The sequence below is a fragment of the Harpia harpyja genome, chromosome 2 (genome assembly GCF_026419915.1).
Source record: "Harpia harpyja isolate bHarHar1 chromosome 2, bHarHar1 primary haplotype, whole genome shotgun sequence".
Lineage (NCBI taxonomy): Eukaryota > Metazoa > Chordata > Aves > Accipitriformes > Accipitridae > Harpia > Harpia harpyja.
In genome coordinates this window covers 78453592-78481587 of record NC_068941.1, presented here as the reverse complement: position 1 = coordinate 78481587, position 27996 = coordinate 78453592, and the positions used below count along the sequence as shown (strand labels likewise).

General features: G+C 40.8%; 1 protein-coding gene across 1 annotated transcript; it reads right to left on the bottom strand.

Moving 5' to 3' along the window:
• Positions 1-27241, bottom strand: HTRA3 (HtrA serine peptidase 3). Its single transcript, XM_052780574.1, has 9 exons — positions 26352-27241; positions 17082-17181; positions 15115-15337; positions 14233-14427; positions 11548-11580; positions 10759-10873; positions 4168-4216; positions 2260-2355; positions 1-972 (listed from the first exon to the last, which is right to left on the bottom strand). Exons 1-9 carry the CDS (start codon positions 26773-26775, stop codon positions 807-809), a joined length of 1401 nt encoding a protein of 466 aa, XP_052636534.1. The 5' UTR covers positions 26776-27241; the 3' UTR covers positions 1-806.
• Between the last annotated feature and the right edge of the window lie 755 nt (positions 27242-27996).

Sequence of the window (27996 nt, the reverse complement as noted above, 5' to 3'; positions counted from 1 at the left end):
TTATTTGTGTAAACTTTAATCTCCTTACAGTAGAAACATACACAGTACAAGCCAAAAGTAGTGTAACAATTTTACAGCAAAGCTTACCAGTAAAATGCAAAACTAATTCGTATCAAATTCTTAAAAAACTGTGCACTTTCTCAAACTTAACTTTGTTCAGCACATCGTTTTGATTTCTATATAATAAGGCATTAATTCTATAAGAATCATTTACTGTATTCCAAAATCGCATGACCTAGGTGTAACACTCTATAGCCTGATACCATTTTTGTTCCTTTCGATATTTACAGATTTAATCTCCCTGCATTGACATGTAGCATAGAAGCACTAAGAACAAATACAAGCTTTGCCAATACTAGGTTCACATTGAAAAAGTTACATACAAAAAAGCTCAATTGTGCATTGCAATAGCTTGTTTCTGCTGCAGCCACGGCTGTAGTTTAAGAATAATTTCCACTTTTGGCATGCTCCCTCACTTCCAGTAGTATTTTGGTCTTTCAAAACACAGAACTGAACTCTGCTCTGAACCTGCAGGAACTGGAAGTGGACACCATTTCTACCAGCTACCCAAAATTTGTTTTCCTCCTCCCCAGAACACAGTTCTTAAATTTCTTTGAAAGTTAAATCTTATATAAATGGCATAATTGAATTCATTCTAGCTACTATATACAGAAATGGCTCAGGCAATTAAGTTAGTCCACCTTGTCATTAGTCAACAGGAAGTATAATTACTGTAGCTGTAAAGGAGGTATCTAGTGTTCCAGAATAAGTGAGTTTAATTATGGTGAGAGCTTTCTCGATTCTATTTACATGACAACTTCAGGCTCAATGTTAAATAGCAAGTCATCATTTCCTCTTCGAACTTCAAGTAGTAGAGGTGATTCACTCATCACAGCCTCTTGCAGGTCACTGGAAGTCATCAAAGGACGCCCATTGACTTTAACAATAATATCTCCATCTTGGATCCCTCCTCTGCAAAGACAAAGACAAGAAGAAAAAGGCAGGAAGCATGCATTCTATGCAGAGAAAAAGTACAAAGACTGTTCACCACCTCTTTGGCTGATGTGATAAATCTTTACTTGTTTTAATTTCCATTGAAGGGAAATTCCACCCTTCTGACTGCAAAAGAGTAATTGGTAGTACTTGCTAAATGCAAAATCAGGCTCACATTATTTCATTGAGGATTTTCTTCTAAAACAGCAAAAACAAGTAGTCTAACTTTCTCTTTGTCTTCCACAAAACTATAGCAAAGGAGAAATAGAAAAGACTTTTAGCCATGACTGACTGACTCCACTCCATCCATTTGCAAGAATATGCTTTTATCTCTCCAGTATGTATTTCAAACATTGGAAATTAAACTACTCTCAAAATTTCAAGACAAGCAGAGTGTCCCAACTGAACTACAGGCAAATTATTTCTCTCTTGCTGTTCAAGTGTAATCCAGAATAGCTGCTTTTATTGCCTTTGCATCTTCTTAAGAATTCCTAAAATAATTTTTAGAAGTGTCTGATTTGTTTTGCAACTGTTCTGTAAAATAGTCTCTTCCTCTAAGATAAAGCATTGTCTCAGATAATCGCTCTGACAGTGTTTTATGTGAATGCTATCCTGTTTCCTGTTTAAACTCAATCCAAGTTTCTATTTATTAATATTGAACGTACTTTTCAAAAACAAAATTTGGTTCATTGTATTTGGAGTGTTCTTTAAATTTGCACGCTGTTGGTGTTTCATAATGTCATGAAAGGAGGTTGTAGTGAGGTGGGTGTTGGTCTCTTTTCCCAAGTAACAAGTGACAGGACAAGAGGAAACGGCCTCAAGTTGTGCCAGGGGAGGTTTAGATTGGGTATTAGGAAAAATTTCTTCACCAAAAAGGGTTATTTAGCACTGGAATAGGCTGCCTAGGGAGGTGGTTAAGTCACCATCCCTGGAGGTATTTAAACAGACGTGTAGAGGTGACACTTAGGGACATGGCTTAGTGGTGCATGGTTGGACTTGATGTTCTTAAAGGTCTTTTCCAACCTAAATGATTCTATGATTTAAGAAATTCTGATATTGAAATATTTCAGTTTTGTAGATGTGAGTAGAATCTTAGCACAAATATTTTAACTTTTTTTTTTTTTTAACCTAAAAGCACAATTTTTAATTGTTTAAATACAAATCAAGACTAGTATGAGAAAGTACTTGAATATAAATAGAAATATTGCCTACTAGTATCTATCTGGAGATTTATTTACGGTGAAGAAAATCATGTACTCTACATACCTATGAGAAGGTGAGTTTGGAACAACTTCATGTACATAAATTCCACTTCTGACATCAGGAAAATCAGCATTATTGTGTTTCAGTTCTTCCACCAAGCTAAAAGAAGAACACAGTTATATAGCATTTGATTCCATTATAAAAACAGTAGCATTCAAAAATTCTTATTTATTCTCAAATTTTTTTGACAAAAATGAATGACTTAGCAGTTAATTGTTTGCCCCTTGTTCTTGTGATGAGAACATAGGGGGTTTGAATTTGGATTAAAACAAGTAACATAGATTTTAAGAGAATCAAAACTACTTACCCATGCAAAGCATGCTATATTTAATGGTCTCTTACATCTCCTGCAAGAACCTGACTTTTGCTATTTGCAGCAGTAGCACAGAGGGCACTATAGATGAGCACAAGGACGGTAGCCCAGAGAGCACAGGGACAGTAGCACTCTCTGTCCTAGGTGCTGTACAGGGACAAAAGACATTCCTGCCCCAAAGAATTAATGCTGGTGATGGGGTAGAAATTTGCTAACTATTTTGCTTCTTTCATTTTGCAAGTGATTCTTAATTTGTCTTTATCTAGAACAATACAGCTTTTGATAACTTCAGTCATCAGCTAGATCAGAACTGTAAGAGTTTTCCAAGGAAACTTCAGTTTCCTCGTTTTCTTGAGGAACTGTTTGTGCATCCCTTTCTAAAGAAAGAAGGCAGGAACCAGCTGCAAAATAGAGACTCTAAAAACATCCCCTCATTTCTGAGGAGATGACAACAATTCAGGTCTGTTTACAGTGTGGGTTAAAACCCCTTTCTAGAAAGAAAGGGTTTTAAACTAATGATGGATTACTCTGCTGTCCGCCATGAAAACCTGGGGTCCTTCACATGCAAAGCAAGCAAAAATGGCTGTGCACAGCTTCACTTCATTTGATTTTGTACCAAGGAAGCTAACAATTAAATCACTGAAGCAAACACACCAAGGCAAGTAGCCTTTTCCTGAAAACAGGCCTGGAGACATCTTGCACTGCTTCATTAGACACCACAAAAGCAATAAAATCTCACATCATGTTCACTTCACAATTATGCAGAGAACATTCTTCACCGGTGGTGGCCCGGTGATGTTAATGCCATTACACTGATTCCTTCCAGCTGAGGATCTGACCATTTGGGGAGGATTGCAAGAGTGTAACTCAATAAACAAAGATGGCTTTCCTACAACCCCAGCTGGAAATTGTCTTGTTTAATTTTGTATTCTACTGCCACATTGGAAATGTGCCTACTGCTGGGAAAGAACACAAGAGTAAGAGCCCTCATTTGTTATTTCAGAATATATCTGGCTAACAGCAAGACACAAAGCAACATGAGAGAGAAAAGGCAGTAAAGAACTGGAAGAGGGTCTCCATATTCTGGCTTTGTTAACATGGAGGCACGAAGCTTTAGTTTTGCACTTTAGCAACTACTTTCTCTCCAGTTAATGGTTAGGCACCAAATCTCGCATCATATGGCCTCCACTGGCACTGATAGAACTACTGCCGAACTCTCAGGCAGCTAATCTGTCATTGGCACTCACAGTCACCTGAAAGCAGCAGCTTGTTTAAATGTCACCTAAAACCTGGTATAACTCCAGACATCCTTGACAAGAACCAAAATCCATGTTCAGGCTCTTCCTAATCTCCCTCAGCTATCAACAGGGCATCCACCATTATCAGTATTTAGAGAATGACTGACAGTGATTTTCCAGGTCTCAGAACACGTATTTCACCAATATCAATAAAACGTTTGCAGAATTCATAGAAGCTAAGGCATATTTGTGGCTTCTCTGGAGATTTTTAATGAAAGCTGAATGAAGTTCTGAATCACTGTTGACCACATCTTGTATGCATGATCATTCAGATTAAGATTACCTTTCTAAGATACTTACGCAGGTGTTATTGTCAGCATTCTGATGCCAATGAAACGTTTCTTCCCATCTGAAAACAACACAGAGGATATTTAAGAAATCTAGACAAACACTGACAAAAATAGCTACTTTGATGACTCAAAACACCTGTCAATTAAAACAGGATGTATCAGCTTTTAACAAAACTAAACAGAAATCATACACATCTACACTGAGGTCTTTTTTTATTTTGATTAGTCTTGGTGTACAGAATGACAATCCCTCTCCCTGCAAGTGAGGGTGAGAGAAGCTCATTTATACTCCATAAGAGTTTTCCTTCAGGAAATTCAGGAAAATTTCTGTGATCTAGCATCACATGATTTCAGTAAATGGAAAATTTTGTGACCAACTACCATTTCATCTGAAACTGGTCAAGAGAATTTAATCATACGGTGTTCTTGTTAAAACATAGAAATGGGATTTAAAGAAATGAAAATTTCCACCTTTCAGAGAAAGTACAACCAAAAGACTCACACTGATTCTAATGCAAATGGCTTGTTATTTCTACCCCAAAGAATGAAAAGCAGCTTTTAAAAAAAGCCAGAGACCTTAGCCAAAATTATCACAAAAATGATCAGAGGGATGGAACACCTCCCCTGTGAAGACAGGCTGAGAGAGTTGGGGTTGTTCAGCCTGAAGAAGAGAAGGCTCCAGAGAGACCTTATAGCAGCCTTTCAGTACTTAAAGGGGGCTCATATGAAAGATGAGTATCTACTTTTTAGTAAGGCCTCTTGCAATAGGACAAGAGGTAACGGTTTTAAACTAAAACAGGGTACATTCAGACTAGATATAAGGAAGAAATTTTTTACAATGAGAGTGGTGAAACACTGGAACAGGTTGCCCAGAGAGATGGTAGATGCCCCGTCCCTGGAAACATTCAAGGTCAGGTTGGACAGGGCTCTGAGCAACCCGATCTAGTTGAAGATGTCCCTGCTTGTTGCAGGCAGGGTTGGACTAGATGCCTTTAAAGGTCCCTTCCAACCCAAACTATTCTATGATTAGCCAGGACCCTACAGAATTTTAAATGGTGAAAATTCAGTCCTTTAGGAACAGCACCACATTTCTGTAGTTGGCTTTTAGTAGTCATGATATTGCACAGCTGTCTTATGAAAAAAATGCAGTTTAATGATTTCCTGAAGTGACTGCTTCAGTAGTTAAGTTATATCCGGTATGAAACAGTATTTCCCCTTACTTGTTCCAGCATAACTACTTCACAATTTCTTTGAGCTTCTTCATGTTCTCATGTGAGGAAAAAGTTTGAAAAGGAGATGTACACAGTCTCCTCTAACTCCTACTGTTCCCAAGAAAAATAGTCCCAAGTAAAGGACTTAGTCCTGAACCTTACGCATGTCCAGTATTCCCATTAGTGTCAGTGAAAACGTTGACTACTGAACATTGGATTTGCCACACTGAACAATCTTACATCTGTAACTGTCATCCCTGCTTTCCCCTGAAATGTTGTGGCTCTCCTCTATTTTAAAGTGAAACTAATGAGATCAAAATCAGCTACAGTAAGAGTGTCACGAAGAAGTCCAATTACTCAAAATTGAAGTCTCAAAAGCTTTGGGCATGGCTGTGAACTAGTGCGCTCATAGTGCTTCTCTAGTCTACATGGCATAAATATAAGTTTTCACTTTTTAAAAATATCCAAACATGATAATTCTCCCACCTGAAAATAATCCCCCCATCCCTGCAATGTGGACAGTTAAATGATGAAGCTGTCTTCGTGAGACACATAGATGACAGAACCTTTGGTGACAGTTTACTGTTTGCATTAAACAGTTTGCTGCTGGTCATTGCCTGTGTGATGCACAAATATGCAGAAGCACAAAGCATACTCTGGAGGCTGAGTTAGGAATGTTTACATGAAAGAAAAATGAAAATGAAAGACGGGACAAAAGAAACTGATCTGGAAGAAACAAAACAGCAAGGAGGAGATTGGGCAAGAATGAAAAAACACAGCAGAAATGCCGCTGATATAAAAGGGAATTATTTCCCCCGTGGCTAATGATACATGTAAAAATAAGGCTTGGTTTAAAAAAAAATTAATCTGGTAACTACAGACTTATTCACAACTAAAAGTCTCATTCTACCCTTATCTTTAGGCAGGTTGGAGTATTACTTCACTCCTGTTCATGCATTAAAATGCAAAATGGCCTTCAACCTTCTCTCCGCAGTAAGTTTGCCACACTCCAAATGGCAGTTCATACTGTAACAGTAGAACGCTATTGTATAAAGTAAAACTAACAGCTATGAGCTATGGATTATTTTAGCAGCAGAGTCTAGATTCCTCCCCTTCCCACCCTCCGACCATTTCATATGTCAGAATACAGGTAAAAAAACTTCAGGCCTTTTGTTTTGCAAAAGTTCATTCCATTCAATTTCACCCAAGTCAAACATCTTGCACTAACCCCAAAGTTTTCATCAACAATGATTAGAGGGAATATAATTGTCCAGTTTACTAGAAGTATCAGCAGAGACTGAACAGGCACAGACAACCAGTTGTAGTGTTTTATCATCCCCAAAGGATAGGCATTTTGACGTCAGGGTTAAGTCACATTGGCAGAACAGTATGTGGCACCTGGAACTACCACTGTCATATTACATCTGCTCTGTGAATAAAAAGTCTCAAAACCTGTCATTCTGGCAATATGTGCAATCATGAGGCAGAAGAAAAAATAATTAGGAGAACTGGAATAAAGTGAGGTCGTAAATCTAAAAAGCAAGTCACCAGGGTGAAGTCCCAGCAGTAGTTCAAAGAAGGTTACTATGTTGGAACAATCAGGTTGGACAAATGTGGAACCATTGCAGCTTAAAGCTGGAGCATAGCACAGCAGAGAGAGATATTCAAATCGCATTTCATTTTTGTAAACACCAGGCCAGATTAAACACTGATTCCAGTGGTACAAAGTCAAGCAAACCAGCCTCAACCACTAGTTTAAACTTAAATCTGTTTTGTGTTAATAGAAAGTCACAAGCAGCTGACCCCACGTATCTAGAAGCAGTTCACTATTTACGGAGATTTCTGTTCCACAGTAAGGAAAGCATTTGCTTTACTGTTAAACTTTTCTTTTTTTATTGATGCTTTTAACAGTAGAGATACAAACCAGACAGATGAACACAGGCTGAAGGCAGAAGCGTTTATGACTTACAAACTGTCGCAAAAACAACTGATAAATCCAAATTAAGGGGTCAGGTACTCGAACTCTTACGGGCATGAGTAACTCCGGCACATGAGTATCCCCACTGTAGTTGATTTCAGTGGGGCCAGGATATCACCAAGATCTCCAAGTGAAGAACGAATCCTGCACTTTTTATTCAAGCGGCAGGCAAAACTCCTACTTTTCTGCTCACTCCTTTTGCACTTAGATCGTCCTGCAGATTGCATGAGCAGTCCTGAAAGCATTTACGAAAGATATACCACTGCCAAACAGAAACCATGAAAACGGCTTGAGTCTGTAATGCTGAATTATGTGCAGTGTACCTTCCATAAAACCTGTATAGCTTAATTTAATCAATAGTCTGAATCTATACTCAGCAAGCCTCCTAAGCAGCCCTCATGACTATTGGTAATAATTATCAGTAATAATCATACAAATACATAGGCAAGCATATAGTTTCAACACAACTAATAAAGTGTTCTAGGGATGTAAATGAGGATTCATATAAATAACTTGAGTGTGGCCAGTGCAGAGCTCCCCCATTTCTCCTTGCCCATCTGAAATAAGGTTTACTTACTGTTCTGCTAACATTATATGAGAGGCCAGGCTGACCTCTTAGGCTGGATTTTCCTTTAATATTTTGTCAAATTGCTAACTTATGTCTTCCATTCTAGAGGATCCATGTTTGAACGCTTTCTAGTTTTACTGTTCTGCTCAAGTCTAAACTATGAATAGATGGCAGAGCCACGACTGAAACTGCGAAGTTCCTATGGGATACTAACAAAAGACACTGAAGTAAAAAAAAAATAAAAATAAAAAAAAAAAATCAGTCAATGCTTAAGTATATATATGACCTCCAGAAGTAAAGACAGAACACACAGATGGTTAAAACTGAGATATAGATGGAGACACTTAACTTCATGCACCAGTTTAGGAATTCCTAACTATAAAAGGAGGTTGACATTATTACTGATAAATCCAAAATTAGCAAAGGCTTTCAGACCATTCAACAGATAAATATCTCTATGCAGAGAGTGGGAAATCTTTGGTCAAAAATACATTAGGTATTATTAGGTATTACCCATGCATTGGGTAATATAGGATGTTTAGATAATAATAGTCAGTGCAAATACTTCATTCAAATGCCATCCTCTCCTTTTTCCCCCTCTCCATTCCTGTACTTCAGTAGACCATGTACTTGCAGTTATATACAATGGATGGGACTTCAAAATTATATGCCTTCTATATAAAACTGGTAATTATCTGATCAACCGAGATTCAAAAGACTAAGGTCAAGCTTATTAAAGAATATTCTGAGTATCTCCTATATGCCAGAGTAAATCTGGAAAGAGAGGTTTCCTAAGGGAATTTTATCATCTTCAGGCAATATGATATTTAGAGCAAAATGGTAATACCCTTAAACTTATTTCTATGACCTAATTGTACCATAAGGGCGGATCCCACTGAAACTACTGAAACGTAATTGGAGAAAAAGAAAACATCATAGAAACATCCAAAAAATTCTGCTTACACAAATCCCTTATATCAAGAAATAACGCCTATACAACAAACCTGAAAACTATTACTAAAGGCCTAAAAAATGCAAACTAAGTCTCAAATAAGGTGAAAATATCTCCTAGAAATCCTCTTTTTCTATTCATCAGGGGCTGTAAATGACTGTTCTTCTGCCTGCAGCAAGCTAAGGTACAAGAGGTACTTCAGACAAGCATAAGCAAAAAAAATTTTAAAAATAAAAAAAAGCAAAAATTGCCTGTGCCCAGGGTATGCCAAGCAGTGATGGTCACACTGATGCCAAAAGTGTGAATCCTTTTCCTTTGATTAGAGGATAATGCGAATGATGAAAAAAAATCAAACAGTATATTACAATCACAAGATAAACTTGAATCTTTCACTATGTTTTTTCTTAGGGTTCCATAAGCAAAGTTATCTCTAGGCCCCCTAGCTGGGCTCAGGGGGTTCATCATTCTCTGGAGGCAAAGGTGCCTGAAGGAGCAAGGTGGCTGATTTCAGCAGTGGCATCTCTAGCCTTCACCAACTTTCCAGCCCCTTCACTGACGAGGAACCCACTGGCAGATGGTGGGCTTTCTGCACAAGGCTTGCATTCATGCCCCTAGAGCCATGCCTGCAGGGTGAGCCATCGCTCCTCCCTGTTTAGAGATGAGCAGTTTGGGCTCTGAATGGTAACATCACTAACGATACAGGCTTGCTTCTCTCAGAAGCCAACAGTTAGTAACCTGAGTGAATAAAGAGGTTTTTTTGACGTGTTGGCTGGAACAAAATTATGTCAGTATGAAATGTACTTTTCAGCACACAATTTTTTTCATCAACTCCCCCCGAATCAGCAAGTGAAAACAATCTAATCTAGGGAATTCAGCAAAACACAGATGAGGGAAGCCATCAGAATTGTAATGGTCTCAAATATACAAGCACGTGCATAACTTTAAAACCTCTGACTAAGCCAAGTTTCTGAAATAACAGTATCTGAGAGAACACTGAGAGGAAAATGGTGTAGGGAAACAACCCTGGCATCAGGAACTGGATGAGCTCAGGAGAAGACAAGATTAATATCAAAAAGATTCAAGACAAGCAGCAGCCAACATTCACGATAAAAGATGAGTAGGGTGTGGACAGATAAACTGGCAAGCAAAAGAGAAAGGAAAGTTTGGCCTGGGTGAAGCATTACTAGATCAGCTTTGGCTGTGCAGCATGTAGTATGACACCTAGTACAGTGTGACAGATACGAGGCTGGACTTTTTTTACATGCCTGAGTACTGCAGTTGTCAGTTACTGAATATTCAGATTTACATGCTCTTTAGTGCAGAGGCTTGTCTTTTTTTCTGCCTCTCCACCCTTTCCCATGTATTTCTTCAGGAATTAGTACACAGCTCTTCTTCCACCAAGGCCTGAGAGTCTATCACAATATCCAATTATATAGCACGGACACAGATGACCATAGCAAAATAAAGATCATCTGCTGATAGTGTGCACACTACACTCCATCCGTGGACAAGTGTTTTAAAAAGTTTTACCTTATTCTCCACAGTACACCTTAATCTCCTTTTTGCTTGGACAATATGTGAAAGAGGAGGATAAGACTCCTTGAACAAGTCACCATCTGTTCTCGAGATCATTTGAGACTGTAATGACTCATCTGTGTCCTCAGAGGCCCCTTTTCCCAGATTTATACAGATACTGTCTACTCTTCAGGGTTTGAGTAATAAAAAGTCTTTCCCACTTCTGTGAAGTTGTTTTCTATTTCCAAGTCTATGGCATTCTATACTGTAAAATAATGCTGCTGAAAGTAATAGGATTCCAGACCCATGTCTTTTGGCACTTCACCAACAGATCAGGATAATAATTAGAAGATGCCATTGTTTCTTGCAGATCTTACCTTTACTTTGTTTGTCATGCGACTCTGTGAGAAACTGAGTGATGCGGTCTGAAGGAATAGCAAAAGAAATTCCAGCTGTGACCTTCAAGGTGTTAATCCCAATAACTTCACCATCCTGTTAAGAGACAGCACCCAATTAATTTGCTTTTAAGTGACAGGGTTCAACTCACTGCCTAGCATTTCTTGTTAAAAGCTGGTATAAGAAATTTTAGAGTGTTGTAATCACTCAAGAAATAAACATTACTTGTAAGGGAGGATCTGGGCTCTGATTCACAAACCCTTTTGCATTTAACTGTGATGGCCAGAGAGATTACAGTACAGTTTGTTCATCCAAGGTCCATCCCACCACTCGGCAAGAGAATCCCTCCACTGAGTGGGCAGTGGAGTCACTACTACCACTACAGCCACAATTCATTGACCTGCAAAATCAGTGCTGGTTCAAAGCAATCCTATTTAAAATCAGTTGTGTGGATTAACCAGGTCCCATCTTTGCCATGCATCCCAGATTTCACAGTGTCAATGAGCATAACTGCTCCTACTGGATCCCATTTTCCTCACTGCTGTGTAAATTTTCCTCTGCTCTATGGGGAAATGTTTTTCAATGGTGTATGATCTGAGACCTAATCTGCATAATCTGAAGCTAATACGCTTCAGGGTATCTGCCTACCATTAGCCTGAATGACTGGAACCTGATATGACCTATGAATCTTTTTAAAAAAATATTCTCCCACTTATTTCAAACTAGCTCCTGAAACAAAACAAAACAAAAACCAAGTCACCTGGACTTACCAGATTAACTAGAGGTCCTCCAGAGTTGCCATACTGTAAAAATGACATAAGGGAACAATAAATTGGTGCTTCACTGTAGGAAATGCAATTTTCATTTCAAACAGTATTTTGCTTGTAAGTAAATGAAAGAGAGCAGGTCATTTCTTAGGCAGCACTGAAGGACACAATATTGACCACAGAATACTATAGGTGGGTCTTACCCTACCCATTCACACCTCCTATGACTAGACTTTTTTTCTTTTCAGAAACAGGCCTTAAGTTAGGAGCAGCAACTTACGACTCCAAACAGTTAGACCCTAAGTTTAAGAAGAATTGTTAATTAGTTAAATCAAGTATTTTGATTCTTCTAAAGACTATCAGAACAAGGTTTTGAAATAATTAATTGCTATTTAAAGTTATATTTCAGTGAGGTGCATGTACAGGTCTTAAGTATTTTTATTAATCACTTTAGTTTGTAACATTGTTAGTCTTATTCTCCATTGGAGAAGAACACAGTGCTTTACATGTTTAATCACAGCGTATTGCTATGAGGTAGGTACTACGTAAGGATCGATTTAGTAACCACAGACATGCAACCCTCTCTGAGGGGGGCATACAGCAGCTCTGAGCAGTCCAAAATTGCCTAATACCTAATGGCCTTCAAAGGAAACATCCAGCAGGACTCCAGGAAATGAAAGTTGGAGAAGTTTCTTGTCCATCTTCATGTTGGCTCAAAAAGTTTGTTTTTGAGTGAGGCCAGGAGTTTTCAAGTAGGTCTACTGAACAGCCAAGAGCAGCAACTTACCACTCAAAAGAAACAAAAGCTAAGTGATGCATGACAGTAACATAAGCCATAAAACTGTTTAAACTTAGATAGCACTGGGCAAACCTTACAGATTCTCAGAAGAATAAAATAGACATTAAAGTTTTTAAAACAGCTTCGAAGTTCAAGTTTAAACAGAGATCAGTTTCTTACATTGTACCTTTTCAGTGATCAGAGGGTACACACTTGATTTTTATATCTGACTGACACAAAGGAACCAAGATAATGATTTTTCAGCTTTCCTCAGTGTATCATCTATCATTCACTTGTCCTCTGTTTGAAGGACGTGATAAAGAACGAACTTCGGCATGTGCAGTATAGCTCCATTTGGGAACATATGGCCCTGTTTTCTCCTGCCCCATGTTCCTGCTGTCCTACTATTTCTCAGAAGGCAGCTGCATGCACATTGCTGCAGGAAAGTCTTGGCTGAGCCACAGGAATGCTCTGAATAGACCAGCTCTCAAACTCCTCCCATTCTCAAGAGAAAACTAGTGCATTAGCTAAGCACAAAGCATCCCTATGCCAGGGACTATCTTCATATTTTGTGGTTTCAGATGGCAAAGCTATTCAAATATATTGTCATTTTCCTTAACTCCTCTGCTATCACTATTCCATTTGGTCTAGCATTATCTGACACACTCTCCTAATCCTTGTCTAAACTTGCTCATTAGCTTTTGAGGGCAGTGAATGCCTAAGTATATACAAGGAAGCAGTCTGATCTTGAGGAATGTGTATAGGCGTGAAGTCAAGAATCCCATGTTCTAATTCTGTCTCTGCCACCAATTCAGCGTGTACTCCCAAGTAACCCATTTTGCCCAAGTTTTCTTATTCAACTTATACAACTGAAGAGAGTAATTCCAATTAAATGTCTTAAGAGGTTCAGCTCCTGGATCATATAGAAGCTTTTTGAAAAAGCTCACTTTTATGTCATATCTTAGTACAAAAAGTAATTACCCTCTTTTTTCCCATACAATTACCTTCGACAAGTCTGCGATGACAAACATTTGTGAAGTGCTTTGCATGTGTAAAACGCTAAGCGTTGACTTGTTATGTCAAATTTGACATTGAGGTCCAGCACATAGACCCTGAAAATATTTTCTTTTCAATGTATAACAGATTTAAGCCATAAAATTTCAGGCCATTTTCTACCTCAGATATGCATGCAGTGCTCTTTTTAGAATCAGTACAAGTTATATACACACCCAAGGACTTAATCTCTTTGGATCCCTCCAAGTTGCTCTGAAGGGACATTATTTTCATGTATTTCTATATAACTTGCAGTGCTAGGATCCTTAGCTCCAAACTGTATCTCCAACTTTATGTTACTTTACATCTAAGTTCTTACTTGGAGTATGTGATGTGCAAAGGGAAAACAAGAACAACAACAAAAAAAACAGCCTTCTCCCTAAGTTCTTCCCTGGGTGTCCTGTCATTAAATTGAAGCAGATACTATCAGCCTGACTACTCCATCTGGTTCTAATGCATGGAGATGAAAGAAACTTTGGCTCTATTCTACAGCTTGCTTGGCCAGATCAGCTGAACAAGCAGAGAGAGAAATGTGTTGATTTACTGCTGGTCTATACAACCACGTGTTACTTCATGAAATCTACAGAATGAGAAGGGTCTGTCATATGTAACATCTTCATAGACAACCTCAAAGAGGGTAGTTTTATTTATCATACCTTTCACACCACCAATGCCTGAACGCAACTTACAGACACGGCATAGTCTTTTACAAAAAGAAAGGCCTATCACCAATTTTAAACAAAGCTGCTTTTATTTAGTGGTTTCATCTTTCAGAGCATACACTTCCCTGCTGAATAAGTGGGGATTTCAAGGTCCCAGGACTGCGAAGCTCTGCTCCTCACACACCTAGTACTTACATTGATAATAGCATCTGTCTGAATGTAATCCATATCCGAGTCCCGCAGGCCAAGTTCTTTGCCATCTCGCTGAGCAGTGCTGACAATACCTGTTGTCACAGTGTTCTGTAAGGCAAACGGACTTCCAATCGCTACCACAAATTCTCCTGGCCTCAGATCAGCAGAGTGTCCCAGTAACAATACTGGTAGTTTTTTCTTAAACACAGAAAGAAAGAAATAAGCATTAGTTTATACCTGAAAATAACCTGATTGGAAAGATCAAAAACTAGGAAGAAGTTAGGAACATACAATTGCCATTACATTAATGAAAGAGCCACTCACTATCATATACCTAAAACTTACACCAGGTAAAATTAGTATACTGCAGGGTGTTACTGCTTTAAACTGTCTTCAGAAACAACCTGCTAGCAGCAGTACCTTGCAAATTGCATCCAGAAAAAAAAAAAGTCAGCAAAATTCTGAAACAGATTTTCCAGGTTTCCAGCAGATTGTTCCCTCCTCCTCCTAGAAGCAGCACACAAACCAGCTGTTGACCAGCCTGCTGCTCTCCCTACACTACGTACCACCTTGCAGTCCGTGTACTGGCACAAAGCTAGAAGGATTAGCCAAAATAGCCTGGGTCTTCAGGTAAAGATAGCAGAATCTGGCCACATATTAACTGAGCTGCATTTTTTTTCCTGCATTTTTAGCAGTTCCTAGCACAGATGACAAAGTAATTTAATTCTAAGATACGAAGAACTTGCAGGCCTGTATTTCAGTACATAATTTTCCCTGGATACATTTCCAAGGAATCCCTAAACACATATTCCAGCCAATCACTCTACTAAATGAAACTGAAATAGGGCTCCCAAATTAATTCATTCAACTGTTTATGGCACTCACCTTAGGGTGAATCTTTATTGTTGCAATGTCAGATTTCTTGTCAATGTCTTTGATGGTTGCTTCATAGGTATCTCCATTCTGTAGCTGCACTTTCAGCTGTTGTCTGCCTGATATAGCATTGGTGCTTGACACCACGTGGGCATTGGTCACAATTAAACCAGAATCAGACATAATAAACCCCGATCCACTGGAAAGCGGGACATTTCGACCAAAGAGAGGGTGCCTGTACAAAAGCAAGTAATTATAACTCATAAGAGAAGCATAAATTAAGAGATTATATTAGCAGTCATATACCACCTTTCACCCTGAGAAATAAGAAAGCATTTGATGACCAATGTCACAATCCTTACAAAAATTAAATTAAAAAAAATTGACAAAGAAAGGATCCTTTGCTGAAAATTGTGACTGCTTTTAGTCAGCCAGGGAGATAGGAACTGAGGTTTTCAGACAACCCGCAGGGTCCTTTTCCTTTGGTTTCCAATTCTGCCTTTGTAGGCTTCCTTGCAAAGAGGCTAGGTGACTAAAAGGGAAGGAGGAGCAATCCATCTGATCCCACCAGATGCTGCTTCTATACGGAAAGAAAATGACGACAGGAAATAGTAGGGCTGACAAACGGACTGATCCTCTAGTGGGAAAAAAGGGAAGAAGAAGGAACCTCGCAGCAGGACAGAGGAGTAAAGGAAGAGGTGATGTCTCAGGGAATCATGAAGCCCAAGTGTACGCTGGCAGGAAAAAACATGGAAATGTGAAAGATAAGAAATGAAAAAATACTAACAGTGGGTAAAACTTGGTGGGAAACAACATTTGCTGCAATATAGACAGTTAAAAGACTTTATAAATAAAGTATTATGACTTTTCTCTATGAACAACTGCTGTAATGACCTTAGATTTGTTAGAGGAACAGAAAGTGCCTGGGCGGTAAAGATGAGAAAAGGTCCACAAATTCTTCTTTCTTCCAAGATGTGGTCCTTATTAGGAAATTGTTTGAAAGTTCTGGGCTATTCAGCAGTAAAGAATTGGAGCCCATCCCAGGCAGAAGGCAGTATCACAATTAGCGCCCAGCAGGCTGCTGGACAAACATTTACTTATAGGGAACGAACAAACAATCTTAACTACATATGCAAAGATCTTAAACATCTTCAATTGTAACATTCTCTCAAAAGACCAATCAGCATGTGCATAAATCTATGTCTTAGAAAACCTGATTATCTTGATTTTGCATATTAAAAAAGCCTATAAAAATTCTCCAAGAAATTCTTAAACCTATGCAAAATTAGAGTACTCCAAGCAGAAAGGTATTCAGGTAATGGAGTAGATATAATATTTGCAGTAATTTGTTCTGACAGCAGGTTGGTCTGAGCACTCAGTGTTAATACACCTTCCTCCCAGGTTGTTTTGAGCACTCAGTATTAAACTTGCCGCCTCAGCTCCAGCTTCAGTACACTGAATATTGGTATGTTTTGGTCAGCAAATTTAGTACATCTTTTTCCTATCAGAAATTGTTTCTGTGTTTAGATAGGTTACATCTGGTCAACATGTTACCTCTTAATGTTCTCCCTGCCAAAATAATGTAGAATTGAACGTAGAATAAGCAACAAGGAGCTATGTTTTTCCAGCTTACCTTCTGGACTTGGTTTTTTTTTTTTAAAACTGAGGTAATAAACATAATCCAATAAGAAACACATTTTAGTGAAGGCTGAAGAGACCTCCAAAGATGAGATAGACTTATTTTATGGCAGACAATATGTATTGTAAAGTACTGTAAAGACTTTAAGCCCAATAAAATAGATCTACTAAACAGGAACAAAACACACAAAAGGGTGGTTCCCTGGATAAATGAGTCTGCTGTAATGTTTCAGAGTATTTTGTGAACTTCAAGAATTCAAAATGAAATTTACTACACTGAAAAATCTTTGTAGAGCATTGTTAAACAATGCAAATCAAACACAAAGAATTGAAAGTGTTACCTGAGGAAAAGTTCAATGTGCACAACTGCAGGTGCAATTTTTTCCACCACATCTGCTATGAAGTTGAATTTGTATCTTGGACTGCTGGACTGTAGGTGACCTATACTAGCAGAAAGAATTGGATATGTTAATAAGACAATACCCTTTTTTACCAAGTAGGTGAGATAAATATGCTTTGAATTGGTCTGTTTCTCCTACTGGGATAGTTTCCAAACAGGTATTTGAAAAGGAATCAAAGTCATTAAGATTGTTCAAAACTTATCCAGCATTTTGCTTGTTCCTGAGAAAATTAAACATCAGCATCACTTGCTTGTAAGTTCTTTGACTTTCTTGGAAGTCTACAAACCTTGCTTGGAGTATTTTTCTCAGGACAACTACTAATTATTATCCAAAACACATAGGGTCGTAGGATAAATCAGGTTGGAAGGGACCTCAGGAGGTCTCTAGTTCAACCTCCTGTTCAAAGCTGGATCGTCTACAAAGGCAGACCAGGTTGCTCAAAGGCTCTGTCCACTTGGGACTTGAAAACCTCCAATGATAGAGACTCCAGAAATTCTCTGGGCAACTCATCCCACTGCTTCACTATCCTCCATGACGTAAAAGTTTTTCTTATATCTAGTCTGAACCTCTGTTGTTGAGACTCATCTTTCAACTCATGCCCAATGTTTCTCATCCTCCCACTATGCACCACTGTAAAAAGCCTGGCTCCATCTTCCTGATAATTTTCTCACGAGTGCAGGAAGGCTGCTGTTAGGTCCTCCTGACACTTTCTCTTCTCCAGGCTGAACAAGCCCAGTTCCCTCAGCTTCTTCTCACAGGAGATATGTCCAGCCCCCACAACCATCCTCATGACCTTCTCCTGAACTCACTCCAGTTTGTCAATGCCTTTCTTGTACTGAGGGGTCCAAAACTGGATGCAGTATTCTAGATGTGGTCTAACAAGTGCTGAGTAATATAGCTGCAGTATTTGGGAACCGCATGTAGAACCTAAGTTAGGATTTTTTGAAGTAGACACATTAGAAACCTGCTGTAAATGATAACCTTTGCACCTAAAAAGTTTTGCAAATTCACATTTAAGCTGTCACAAGCAGCTGCACATAGCAATAGATTACTAAATACTAAGCGTTCTGATAAAAGCCAGTGCGGTACTACGTTACAAAGCACTATACACAGCATTTATGAATACTGAATATAATTCTGTGGAATGAAGATCTTAGGGAAAAGAAGCCCACAGCATCCTGGCTGCTAATGTCATAACATCCTGGATTCTAACATCACAACATCACAGAGTAATAATACTGCTTGTGCTAGAATGTCATACTTTCTGCGATCCCTAATACATGGGGACATATAGCCACATATGTTAAACACGTGTTAGGGGACATATCGCCACACTCAAATAGCAATCTTTCATGTTCACAGCCTGATGCTTTAAAATTGACTATGGGATCTAGGGAAAGGAGTAAATAAGTTGTAATCAGATACAGCAATAACATTTCTGGCTTTTTTCAAATCTGGTGCAACACTGTTTATCCCAGGAGATGTAATTCTTCTTCTGCCATTTAGTCAGGAGGGAGAGGCTCTAAGTTCTAATTTCTAAACCATATCAACTCTTCAGAAGTGATGCTTGCCCCATCATGATTTGCTCTAAGTTCAACTCATGCTGAAGGATGAACTTACACCACAGTAGCTCTTGTGTACCAAGTCAACACTTGGTCTTAACAGTTCTAGATTTGCCTATTTCTAGATCACATAACACAGTAATGAGCCCAGATACAGATTCTGTCTTTTGACAGTATATACTTTTCTTTCATCAGCTGCCCTTTACCCAAGTCTTTAAAAGGAAACTAGGTAGGAGGCATCGCACAAGAAGGAAAGACACACAGAAAAGAAAGGAGAGAGAAATTTAGGAGAGTTCTCATGTATTTTGGTATTCTGTGTTGTTCTTAATTCAAAGATCATTTTCACCAATCCTTATCTACAGGTGTTTTACTGACCATTAAACCTTGTAACTTGTAAATTAGTTGGGGTGATTACAGCACCATGGAGTCTAACTTATTCACAAAAAAAGCCTCACTGATCTATTCTATTCTTTGAATGACTTCATAAGATAGCGGGTGACAGAGAACTAGTTGTTATAGTTCCTATAGCATCTCAGAAAGTTTTCACAATAAAAGTGTTAAAGGACCTATGAAGTCAGAAAGTGAGAGGCCTTACATTACCACAGTATCCAAGACCTGAAGCAAAGACAGGAACTTATGGAATGGACCCAACACTGGTACCAAGGAAGAAAGTATTGAAGAAACCAGATCAAGACAATTAGGCATTTCTCCGTAGAAGTCCGTGAGTTCTTCTTCCTGTTACTGGACATGGGATTTACTTCTGAGGGGAAAGAAACCATGCTTACATTTAGCAAGCCAAATTTATACGATATGGTATAAACAGAAGGGACAACTTGGCAGGACTAGATTCAGTCTATTATTTTTATGTACATTCTCACACACTCTCAAAAATCCTTCTAACCAATTGAATATGCTTGTTTCAGTACTTAGTTTAAAAGAGATACCACAAACAAGAATCACAGAGGACAGTCAAATACAACCACAATATACTGTTATTTATTTTGCTTACTGGACCACTGAAGATTTGTCTTACCTTCAGTTCACAAGCAGCTTGCCTGATTATGCAGTATATCCTTTGAAGTCTACTAACTTGACTTTGAATGCTTGCATACATAGCAGTGTTCACTGACAGGATGTAACACTATCATCACATTTATCTTAATAGAAATGACTATGCATCTATGAAAGACAGTTGGCTAGACCCTCAGCTGATGAACTAGCATAGAATTGGGGGGAAAAGCATGGTGAACACAGGCTTTCAGTTGGTGTAAATCAGCATAGCTCTAAGTGAGTCCAGGCAACTAAATACCTTTGCATCTGCTGAGTGCTAAACTCTTCTGCCCGTGCCAAATTGTCACAGCATTGCACATGGCCAAAAGCAGAGGAGGACACCTGTCAAAGAACTCAGTTTTGCACCACTCCTGAGTAGCCACCAGGGAAACATCATGGGTGGCAGTGGCTTTCCAGGTAAGATTTGGGATAGGCAGAGAGAAAAAGTCTGAAAGATAACAGATGAATGTAAACATGGAAAGAGCCAAAGAAAATAAAATGCAGCCCTAGGGAGAGGAGACTGTAAAACCAAAGCAAAGCTTATCTTCTTTCCATACCATAGTGGAAGCATTTCTCAGTCTGAGCAGAAGTCCAGAACCTCTCTGCTGGGGTCAAAAGACAAGAATACTCAAACCTGAAGGTAAATCCAAATCCGCACTATATATTAAAGTGAAATCTGAAACAAAGGAGGATGAAGAATAACAGACACACAAACTTTGTAAGAAAAGTGTAGCTGAAGATCTACCGGCCTGACTAGAGATGAGCTGTTCTTACTATTGTCTGGTGGGGACTAAATACTGGTGAAAACTGACTTACAAAGTTGAGATGCCTTCATAGAAACTGATCTCTCTTGAATCAGCTTCTGCCAGCTGGAAGTGATGAGAACCTTTAAACACATTGTATGACATGCCAGGAACTCAAACTGTGGACTTGGAAGATGTAACTGCAAACTAACATTTACTCTCACACATACAGCCCTATTTAAGGGAACTGAAATGTTGGTTATTATTAACAACATTTTAGTGCATAGTTACAAAACTGTTGGTTTTCATCGGAAGTTCTCAATATACTTTAAAAGGGAGGAATCGCAGCCTGAGAAACTGAAGAAGGAAGCAACATCCAACATTGTGTAAGTTGTGTAAGGTCACCCTGAAAACAAGTCTTGTAACTGTAGCAGTAGAATCAGGGCTTTACATCAGACTTCCAATCTACCCTTTAATTTGCATTAGTTGGTAGACACTAGCTGCTGCTACTGTTCTTACTAAAACATAAAATTAAATATATGTCTTTTTCTTTCTTTGTCCTCCCCCCTCCCCCCAAATACTCTCGCTGTCTTGCAGAGTTTCACGCAGCTCTCAGACCTCTGCTGGACTGTGAATGTAAAAGCTCTGAGTTTACAGCAGCTTTGTGCATTTTGACCTATTGAGATTTGCCACATATTTTTTCAAAGGTCTCTCAATAACATCCATTATTTTCCATGTTATTACTGCATGTTCAAAATCATCTCACACTAACCAAAGCTAATTTATCTTGGCAAAAAGCCATCATTTAATCCAATTAACTACCTGTTGTATAACCAAGATATCAAAGGTGCTGCAACCAGGTTGTACTTGAAGCAAAACCAAATTTATACTGTATGAGTCTTTAGCTGTCTACACATTTCTTAATCAAAAGAACTAGATTTTCCCAGTCTGCTCCATAGCCACAAATCAACCAGATTTTCAGCAGATCTGAACTCCCATCCTGTCATTTCAATGAAGTGATCTGATCTTCAGCTCTCCAGCTCCTCTCACAGAACACTCAAAATGATGTAGATGTAAGTGCATAAACTGGAGCTAAAGATGTTCAGCCTGTTTTGTAAAATGTGGTCTTTTATTTCCAGTTCTATGGGCTCCAACTACATTGGATTTACATGGCTAAAGCTAAGTGCCTGTCAGGTAGGTGTATCCTTACTATCAGCTTAAGACTCTTCCTGGACCATAGTGTTATCTACAGGCTATGAGTTCATTTAATAGTGTTTTATTTACTTTCTTGCAGAGACAATAGACCCACTCCAATCTCATTAACACTGCTGTAAATCAGGAACAACTCCAACAGATTTGTAGAGTTAAGCTAGTATGAAGGGAACTGGAAAAAAAATTCAGCAGAAATAAATTGTCATAATCCCACTGAAGACAATACAGCTAGACCAATTTACATTTGCAAAAGACTGAAAGTTTCTGAATATCTGCCAACTTACTCCCTGTAGAATTAAATCAAATCACATTCAATGCTTTCTTATAGACAATACATTGTATTAAAATCCACAATTTTATATTCATTAAGAATTTGTGAGCCTGGGAAACTCATTCTTTTAAGGCTGTTCCCCCATCACCCTTTTAAAACTAGCTTCAGAAAAGATCTGTGTGTTCAGCAAAATTATTATGTCTAAGGGAGGACTGCAACCTGGCAGATCTGATCACCAGGGATAAACACTGTCCCTACTGTGCTTTCATGGAAAGAAGTGAAAGACAAATAAAAGATTATAATGTCTCTGCTTAAAAAACAGAAACATCTGCTGGAAACATAGGTTCATGGGCAGCTTTTCTGATGAATTCAGCATTAAGATCAAGTTGCATAGCTGTGCACTGACCATAAAGCCTTGGTGAGTTTAATGCCACATTATGGTTCAGGCAACTTGTTTATACAATGGATGTCTACCGTGCACAGATGAAAACAATTTGGTGAACCAACACCAAAGTGGCTTTCTTGTGCAGTACAGCAATGACAGCAGCCAGACAGAGACAGACTGGCACAAGCCTTCCAGCACATACACCTCACTGCCTCAATGACTTCAGATGCTTGTTATTCCTCCTTCCCAAGTGACTCTCACAAGGAGACACAGTGAGAACATCTCTTTCCTGTTAGCTATCCTATACAAAGCAGTGAAGTGCTATACTCTGAATGATATACCAAACACTGTACAATATTCATCCTCACCTGCAGGAACTCAAAACAAACTCAGACATAAGGAAAACAATCAGTAAAGGAATGTGACTAGAGTTTGCGTTTCCAGCCAATACCTTGCAGTGCATTTCCCTAAATACAGCTGGAGGCAGCTGTAAAGCTTTGATGACAGTAATACCAGTAGGAGACTTCAGTATCTCTTACTAGGCCAACTTCTCAAAAATGCAAGTAATGATATGCTCAGTTGTTTCTCTGTATCTTCAAGGTTATGCACAGGCACACTCCAAACACCCCATGTAGAACTGTGTGCAATGACTCTGCTCATGCATTAACAGTATTTCAAACATTTCTTTTAGGGAACTGAACTTTTAAGCTCATATCTTCCAAAGATTTGACTGCCATGGGTGAGGCTTAACATCATGACCACCTTCTGAGACTGAATTCAGTTAAAACAATGCAGAGAACAGACATTCTCAGGCAGAACCCTGCAAAGGATCAGTGTCAAACCCAATGTACTTGTTTTCTGGAACTTCTTTCCTCAAAGGTTTTCTAATCAATCTTTTTGTTTTCCTTGTCGCACTGACAAAATAGCAGCCTTATTTTTCAAAAAAATAATTTTTGCTTCCACATCCTAGGTAAGAAAATACAAATCTTTCAACATATGAACTGTCTTCACAGAAACCATTAGCAAAATAATATCACAGGGAATTATTAACTGTACTAAGAAAGTTGTACTGAGAGATCATAAACAGCCCTTTGTGCAAGAAAGTCTGACATAAATCAGCCATAGGTTGCAGGTGACCGTGTGAATCCTTTGAGTGAGGAGTTTGACACCTTAATAGATCATTATGTGGCATTGTTAAAACTTAAATTTGCTGCAGTGAGAAACAGGGCTCTGTAAGAATGGGTCTTTGATTACAGAGGTTGTCTTCCATAAATATTTATGCCATTACTTACACACTACCCTGTAACAGCTTGTCTTTCTCACAGTAGGTGACAGAAGGCAGGGAAAAGCTAGCTGCTTCAGAAAATTCCCTATATTCATAGAATCATAGAATCATTTCGGTTGGAAAAGACCTAGCATATAGTTTAAATTTGCCTAGGAGTTCTGCTCAGATGCATCAGGCTAACTGTATGAGTAATAGTTTTCAGGGCATAGGCATACTGAAGAACATCAATGACAGAGTTCCTGTATCTCCATGCAATACACACCCCCTTTAGTACACTGTATCTAGAACTTGCAGTTTGGCATATTGTTCTTCAAGCTAATCCAGGACTTCAACAAGGAAAAATATTTTCAATTCTGTCAATTTTGGAATTATCATGCAGTCATCCTGAGCACCTCTTTCCTCCCTTCCTTTCTGCACCCTTTACTATCCTTTACCGCTCCTTTTTCATGCATCCTCGCTCATGAGACTTCTGTCACTAGGAAACCACAGCTAAGTTTTCTCAGCCCATCTTGGTTTATCACAGGCAGAATATAACTTAGCATCAACATAAGCAACTGGAAATGGACAGGAGTAAAGGTCACTGCATGTTCAGAAAACGGCCTAAGTCACGCTATGTAAGGCTACCGTTATCTGAGATTGTTTTAATATATGTATGGTTAAGTAAAACTGGATTTACTTCATAACTAGCTTAGCCCTTCAAACTCTGAGTCATCTGAGGCCAAATTTCTTTCAAGAACAGGGAAAAGGGAGAAACTTGACAGTAATTTTAAACTGTCGACTTTCTTCTCAACCTCTCATTACAGCCATTGCATGTTATTGTTAAAAAAAAAAAACAAAAAAAACAAACCACCATAATTGAGTTCTATTCCTGGCTCAACCACCAACTCAGTCTGACCTTGGGCAAGACACTTGGTTTCTTTGAGCTTCAGTTTGTGTAGCTGTAGAATTGAATAAAAAAATTAAAACTTAACAGAGAACCAGATGCTTCATCTAAGCTGAGGTTTTCTGGGACAAAAAAATAAAGCCAAAATAAAGTGAACACTAAAATAGTTGCTTGAAAAAAAAATGTTACCTCTACCTCACAGCTCTGAATTCCTAAGCCTATTAACAGTAGATTCAGGAGGATTCCTTAAAGAAAATGTCATATATACCAAACCCCAAGCACTCGGTAAGCCCTTAGATGCAGGCTAGCTCACTTATTTTGGTTAAATGTTCTGATTATTTCACGTGGATCAGTTCCAACCAAGTATTAGGAGTACTAAAGCTAATGGATGCTGATGTGAAAAGGAACAGGCAAACAGCAATTTATAACTACAAAATACTGGAGAGACTGATCATTGCAGCTCCAGGCTGGCATCTGGAGCAATTCTTGACTCTGACAAGATACTCCTAAAGGGAGTCCAGGAAGACAATTTGATGTCCTCCTCTCTGCACCACAGTTCACCTCCTCTCAAGAGCAGTCTATATGAAAGGTCTCCTATTCACAGAAAGGCTACAACAGTAGTCCTTTTCCCTCTGACCCCTCCCAAAAATTTTGGCAAGTTTGCTACCTATGAACAAACAGGATGGTTAGTGGTTCACCTGACATAATGGAAACACTCATGCATGATTTAGAACTCCATTATGCATATGACTTTTCTTTCCAGGAACACTATCAGAAAGGTAACAGAAGCAAACGCTTAAAATAACGTATCAGTAAGTACGTGAAAAGGTATTAGCAGCATTAACGCTTCCATAAAGTGACCCATTTTAATACTAAAAAAAAATTACCAACGTAAGTGATTCCTGCAAATGGAAGACCATTTGATATCCTGAGTGTCAGTATTTTAAACTGTAAAGGAGGTTCACAGGTATTTTTTCCCACTTTAGACTCTACAAGGCTACAAAACTTCTTGTGAAAAGAAAACAAAACAGGCAAAAGACTACGTTTTAGGTGTTTTACATACTACTCGGTGCTTTTTCTCCCGTTTGAGCTACATGGCTTTAAGACACATTTTCTGCGTAGAGATGCCTGTCAGGTGAATCCAATTAACCTCCCATACAGCACCAGGGAAGGCCCCACAGCACAAGCATTCCCGGGTCCCTGCTCTGCCCATTGCGGGCCACAGTGCAACGGATCTGCAGTGTGACCGGCACAGGCAATGCCACCGAAACGCCCCAGCAGCGAGTGCCGACGTTACAAAACGAACGCGGCACTGGCAGGACAAGAGCAAGTTGTACCACTGCCCTGCCAGCGCGCCCTGCCTTGAGAAGGGGCGACGGCTGAGGACGTAACGCCTGCCCTGTCCCGACGGCCCGACGCCCTCCACCGAGCTCGCTTCCATGCTGCTGAGCGCATTCACCTCCTGCTCACCAGCGTGCCGCATCAGCGACGCGCGCAACGCTGAGGCGTCCACGGCCGTGCTACCGAGCAGAAACCTTCCCAGGCCTCAGCCCGAGGCCTCTAGCCCACACTGAGGATCAGGGAGGATGATTTTTGCCATTCAGAAAGGACCTGAGCGCCCCTTCCCCACGCCGCGGCGACCGCTGGCAGCCAGGCAGGCGAGGTGCCTTGACCTTGTAGCCTCTTATGGTCCCTGGAACCACCCAGCCGTGCCAGGTCACTGGAAAATCATGATTTTTCTTATCCCGGACACCAGCACGGCCCTGCGCTGTCCACCCGCCTCCCTCTGCCCCACGGGCAGGCCCCACCATGCTCCTACCCGATTCACAGGCTCCCTTCTGGACCTGGGCGACGGCGGGCAGGCCGTGCTGCAGCGCCTTGCGGCTCACCGCCTTCAGCTGGCAGATGTTGTCGTAGGTCCGGCCGTCGCTGCCGCACACCTGGGCGCTGAGCTTGCACTGGCAGACCCCCTTGGCGAAGCGCTTGCCCATGGGGTAGCGGCAGTCGAGGCTGTCCCCGCAGGGCGGGTCCTCCTTGCGGCCGCAGGAGTCCCCCTCGCCCGCGGCGCAGATGAGGCAGCAGTTGCAGCGGTCGGGGACGTAGCCGCTGGGGCAGCTCGGGCTGGGGCACTTGGAGACATCGCAGCGGGTCGGGCACTTGGCTCGGGAAGCCGAGAGCTCCGCGGCGCCCGGGCTGCAGCTGAGGGACAGAAGGAGCAACGGGCTCAGCAGCGACACCCGCATCCTCGGCGGGCTGCTAGCGGGGAGCGCGGCGGAGAAGGGGTGCGAGCCCGCCCGGCCCGAGGGGAGGCGGTGGGGGGGAAGGTGCAATCGCGGTGCAGCGAGGCAAGGGAAAGTCGGGCTTTATGCACACACGGGCGGGAGAGTCCCTTCTCCCCCGAGCGGGGCTTTTGCAGGCGGAGCGGGAAAAAGCAGCAGATGGAAGGAAGGAGGCTGGAGTACGAAGCCGCAGGGTTAAGGCCAGCTCCGTCCGTCCGAGGCGCGGGCAGCTCAGCTGCTCCCCGGGACTAGCTCGCAGGGCTGAGGCGCCGAGCCATGGCCAAGCTGCCGCGCAAGGTGAGCGACGTCCCCAGGCGGCCGCGGGAAGCAGTGAGGACCGTGCCGAGCAGAGCGGCAGGGTTATATGTGGGACGCGCCCGGGGCCCCCGCCGCCGCCTCCAGCAGCAGCCGCGGGAGCTCCGCGGAGGTAGCGACGGCCAGGCCCCACCCCGACCGGGGAGGGACGGCTCCCCGCGGGCGGGCCGCTGGGCCGGAGAGGGCCTGGCTGAGGGGAGCCCTCAGGCGGGCTGGACCGGCTCCCTAGGGGCGGGCAGAGCGGGGAGGGCCCGCTCCCCTCAGCAGGGGCGGTGCGGGGCTGATGCCGCCCGTCTGCTGGTCAGTCACGGCCCCGAGGCGGGGCGAGGCCGGGTGCGGCGAGGCACTCGAGGGCAGCAGCTGTAGGTGCGCGACGTGGGCTAAAAAATGCAAATACATACATGTAAGAGAATGTGTGTGAAGAGAGCAGCTGTGACCTCTGTGAGTGCAGGGGGCAGAAAGCCGGCAGCCATTTTGTCTTGCCGTGTGGCTGTCTTTAATGTTGTCAGCACTGCTACCAAAGTGGAGTCGAGGTTGGGCCCTTATCATAATATTAAACACAACGGCGCCTGGACATGAGCGCCTTTTTGCAGGTGATGAAGCAGGGACACATGGAGCTGAACATACCCCTGTGTAGCCACTTGTTCATACGTGGCATCACAGCAAGTTGTACGAGGCGCTTTCCAACAGCCAAAGGGGATCCACTGGGCTCCCCACCGTCATTTACTCCAACAAAAGATTTGGTAGCTTCTATACAATAGTAACTGAAAGTATTGCTAAAGCCTTAATTCTTGAGGGTTTGGGTTTGTGTTTTTTTTTTTTTTTTTTACTCTATTATTAATCATTCAGTAACACTGTCAGGTGGAACAG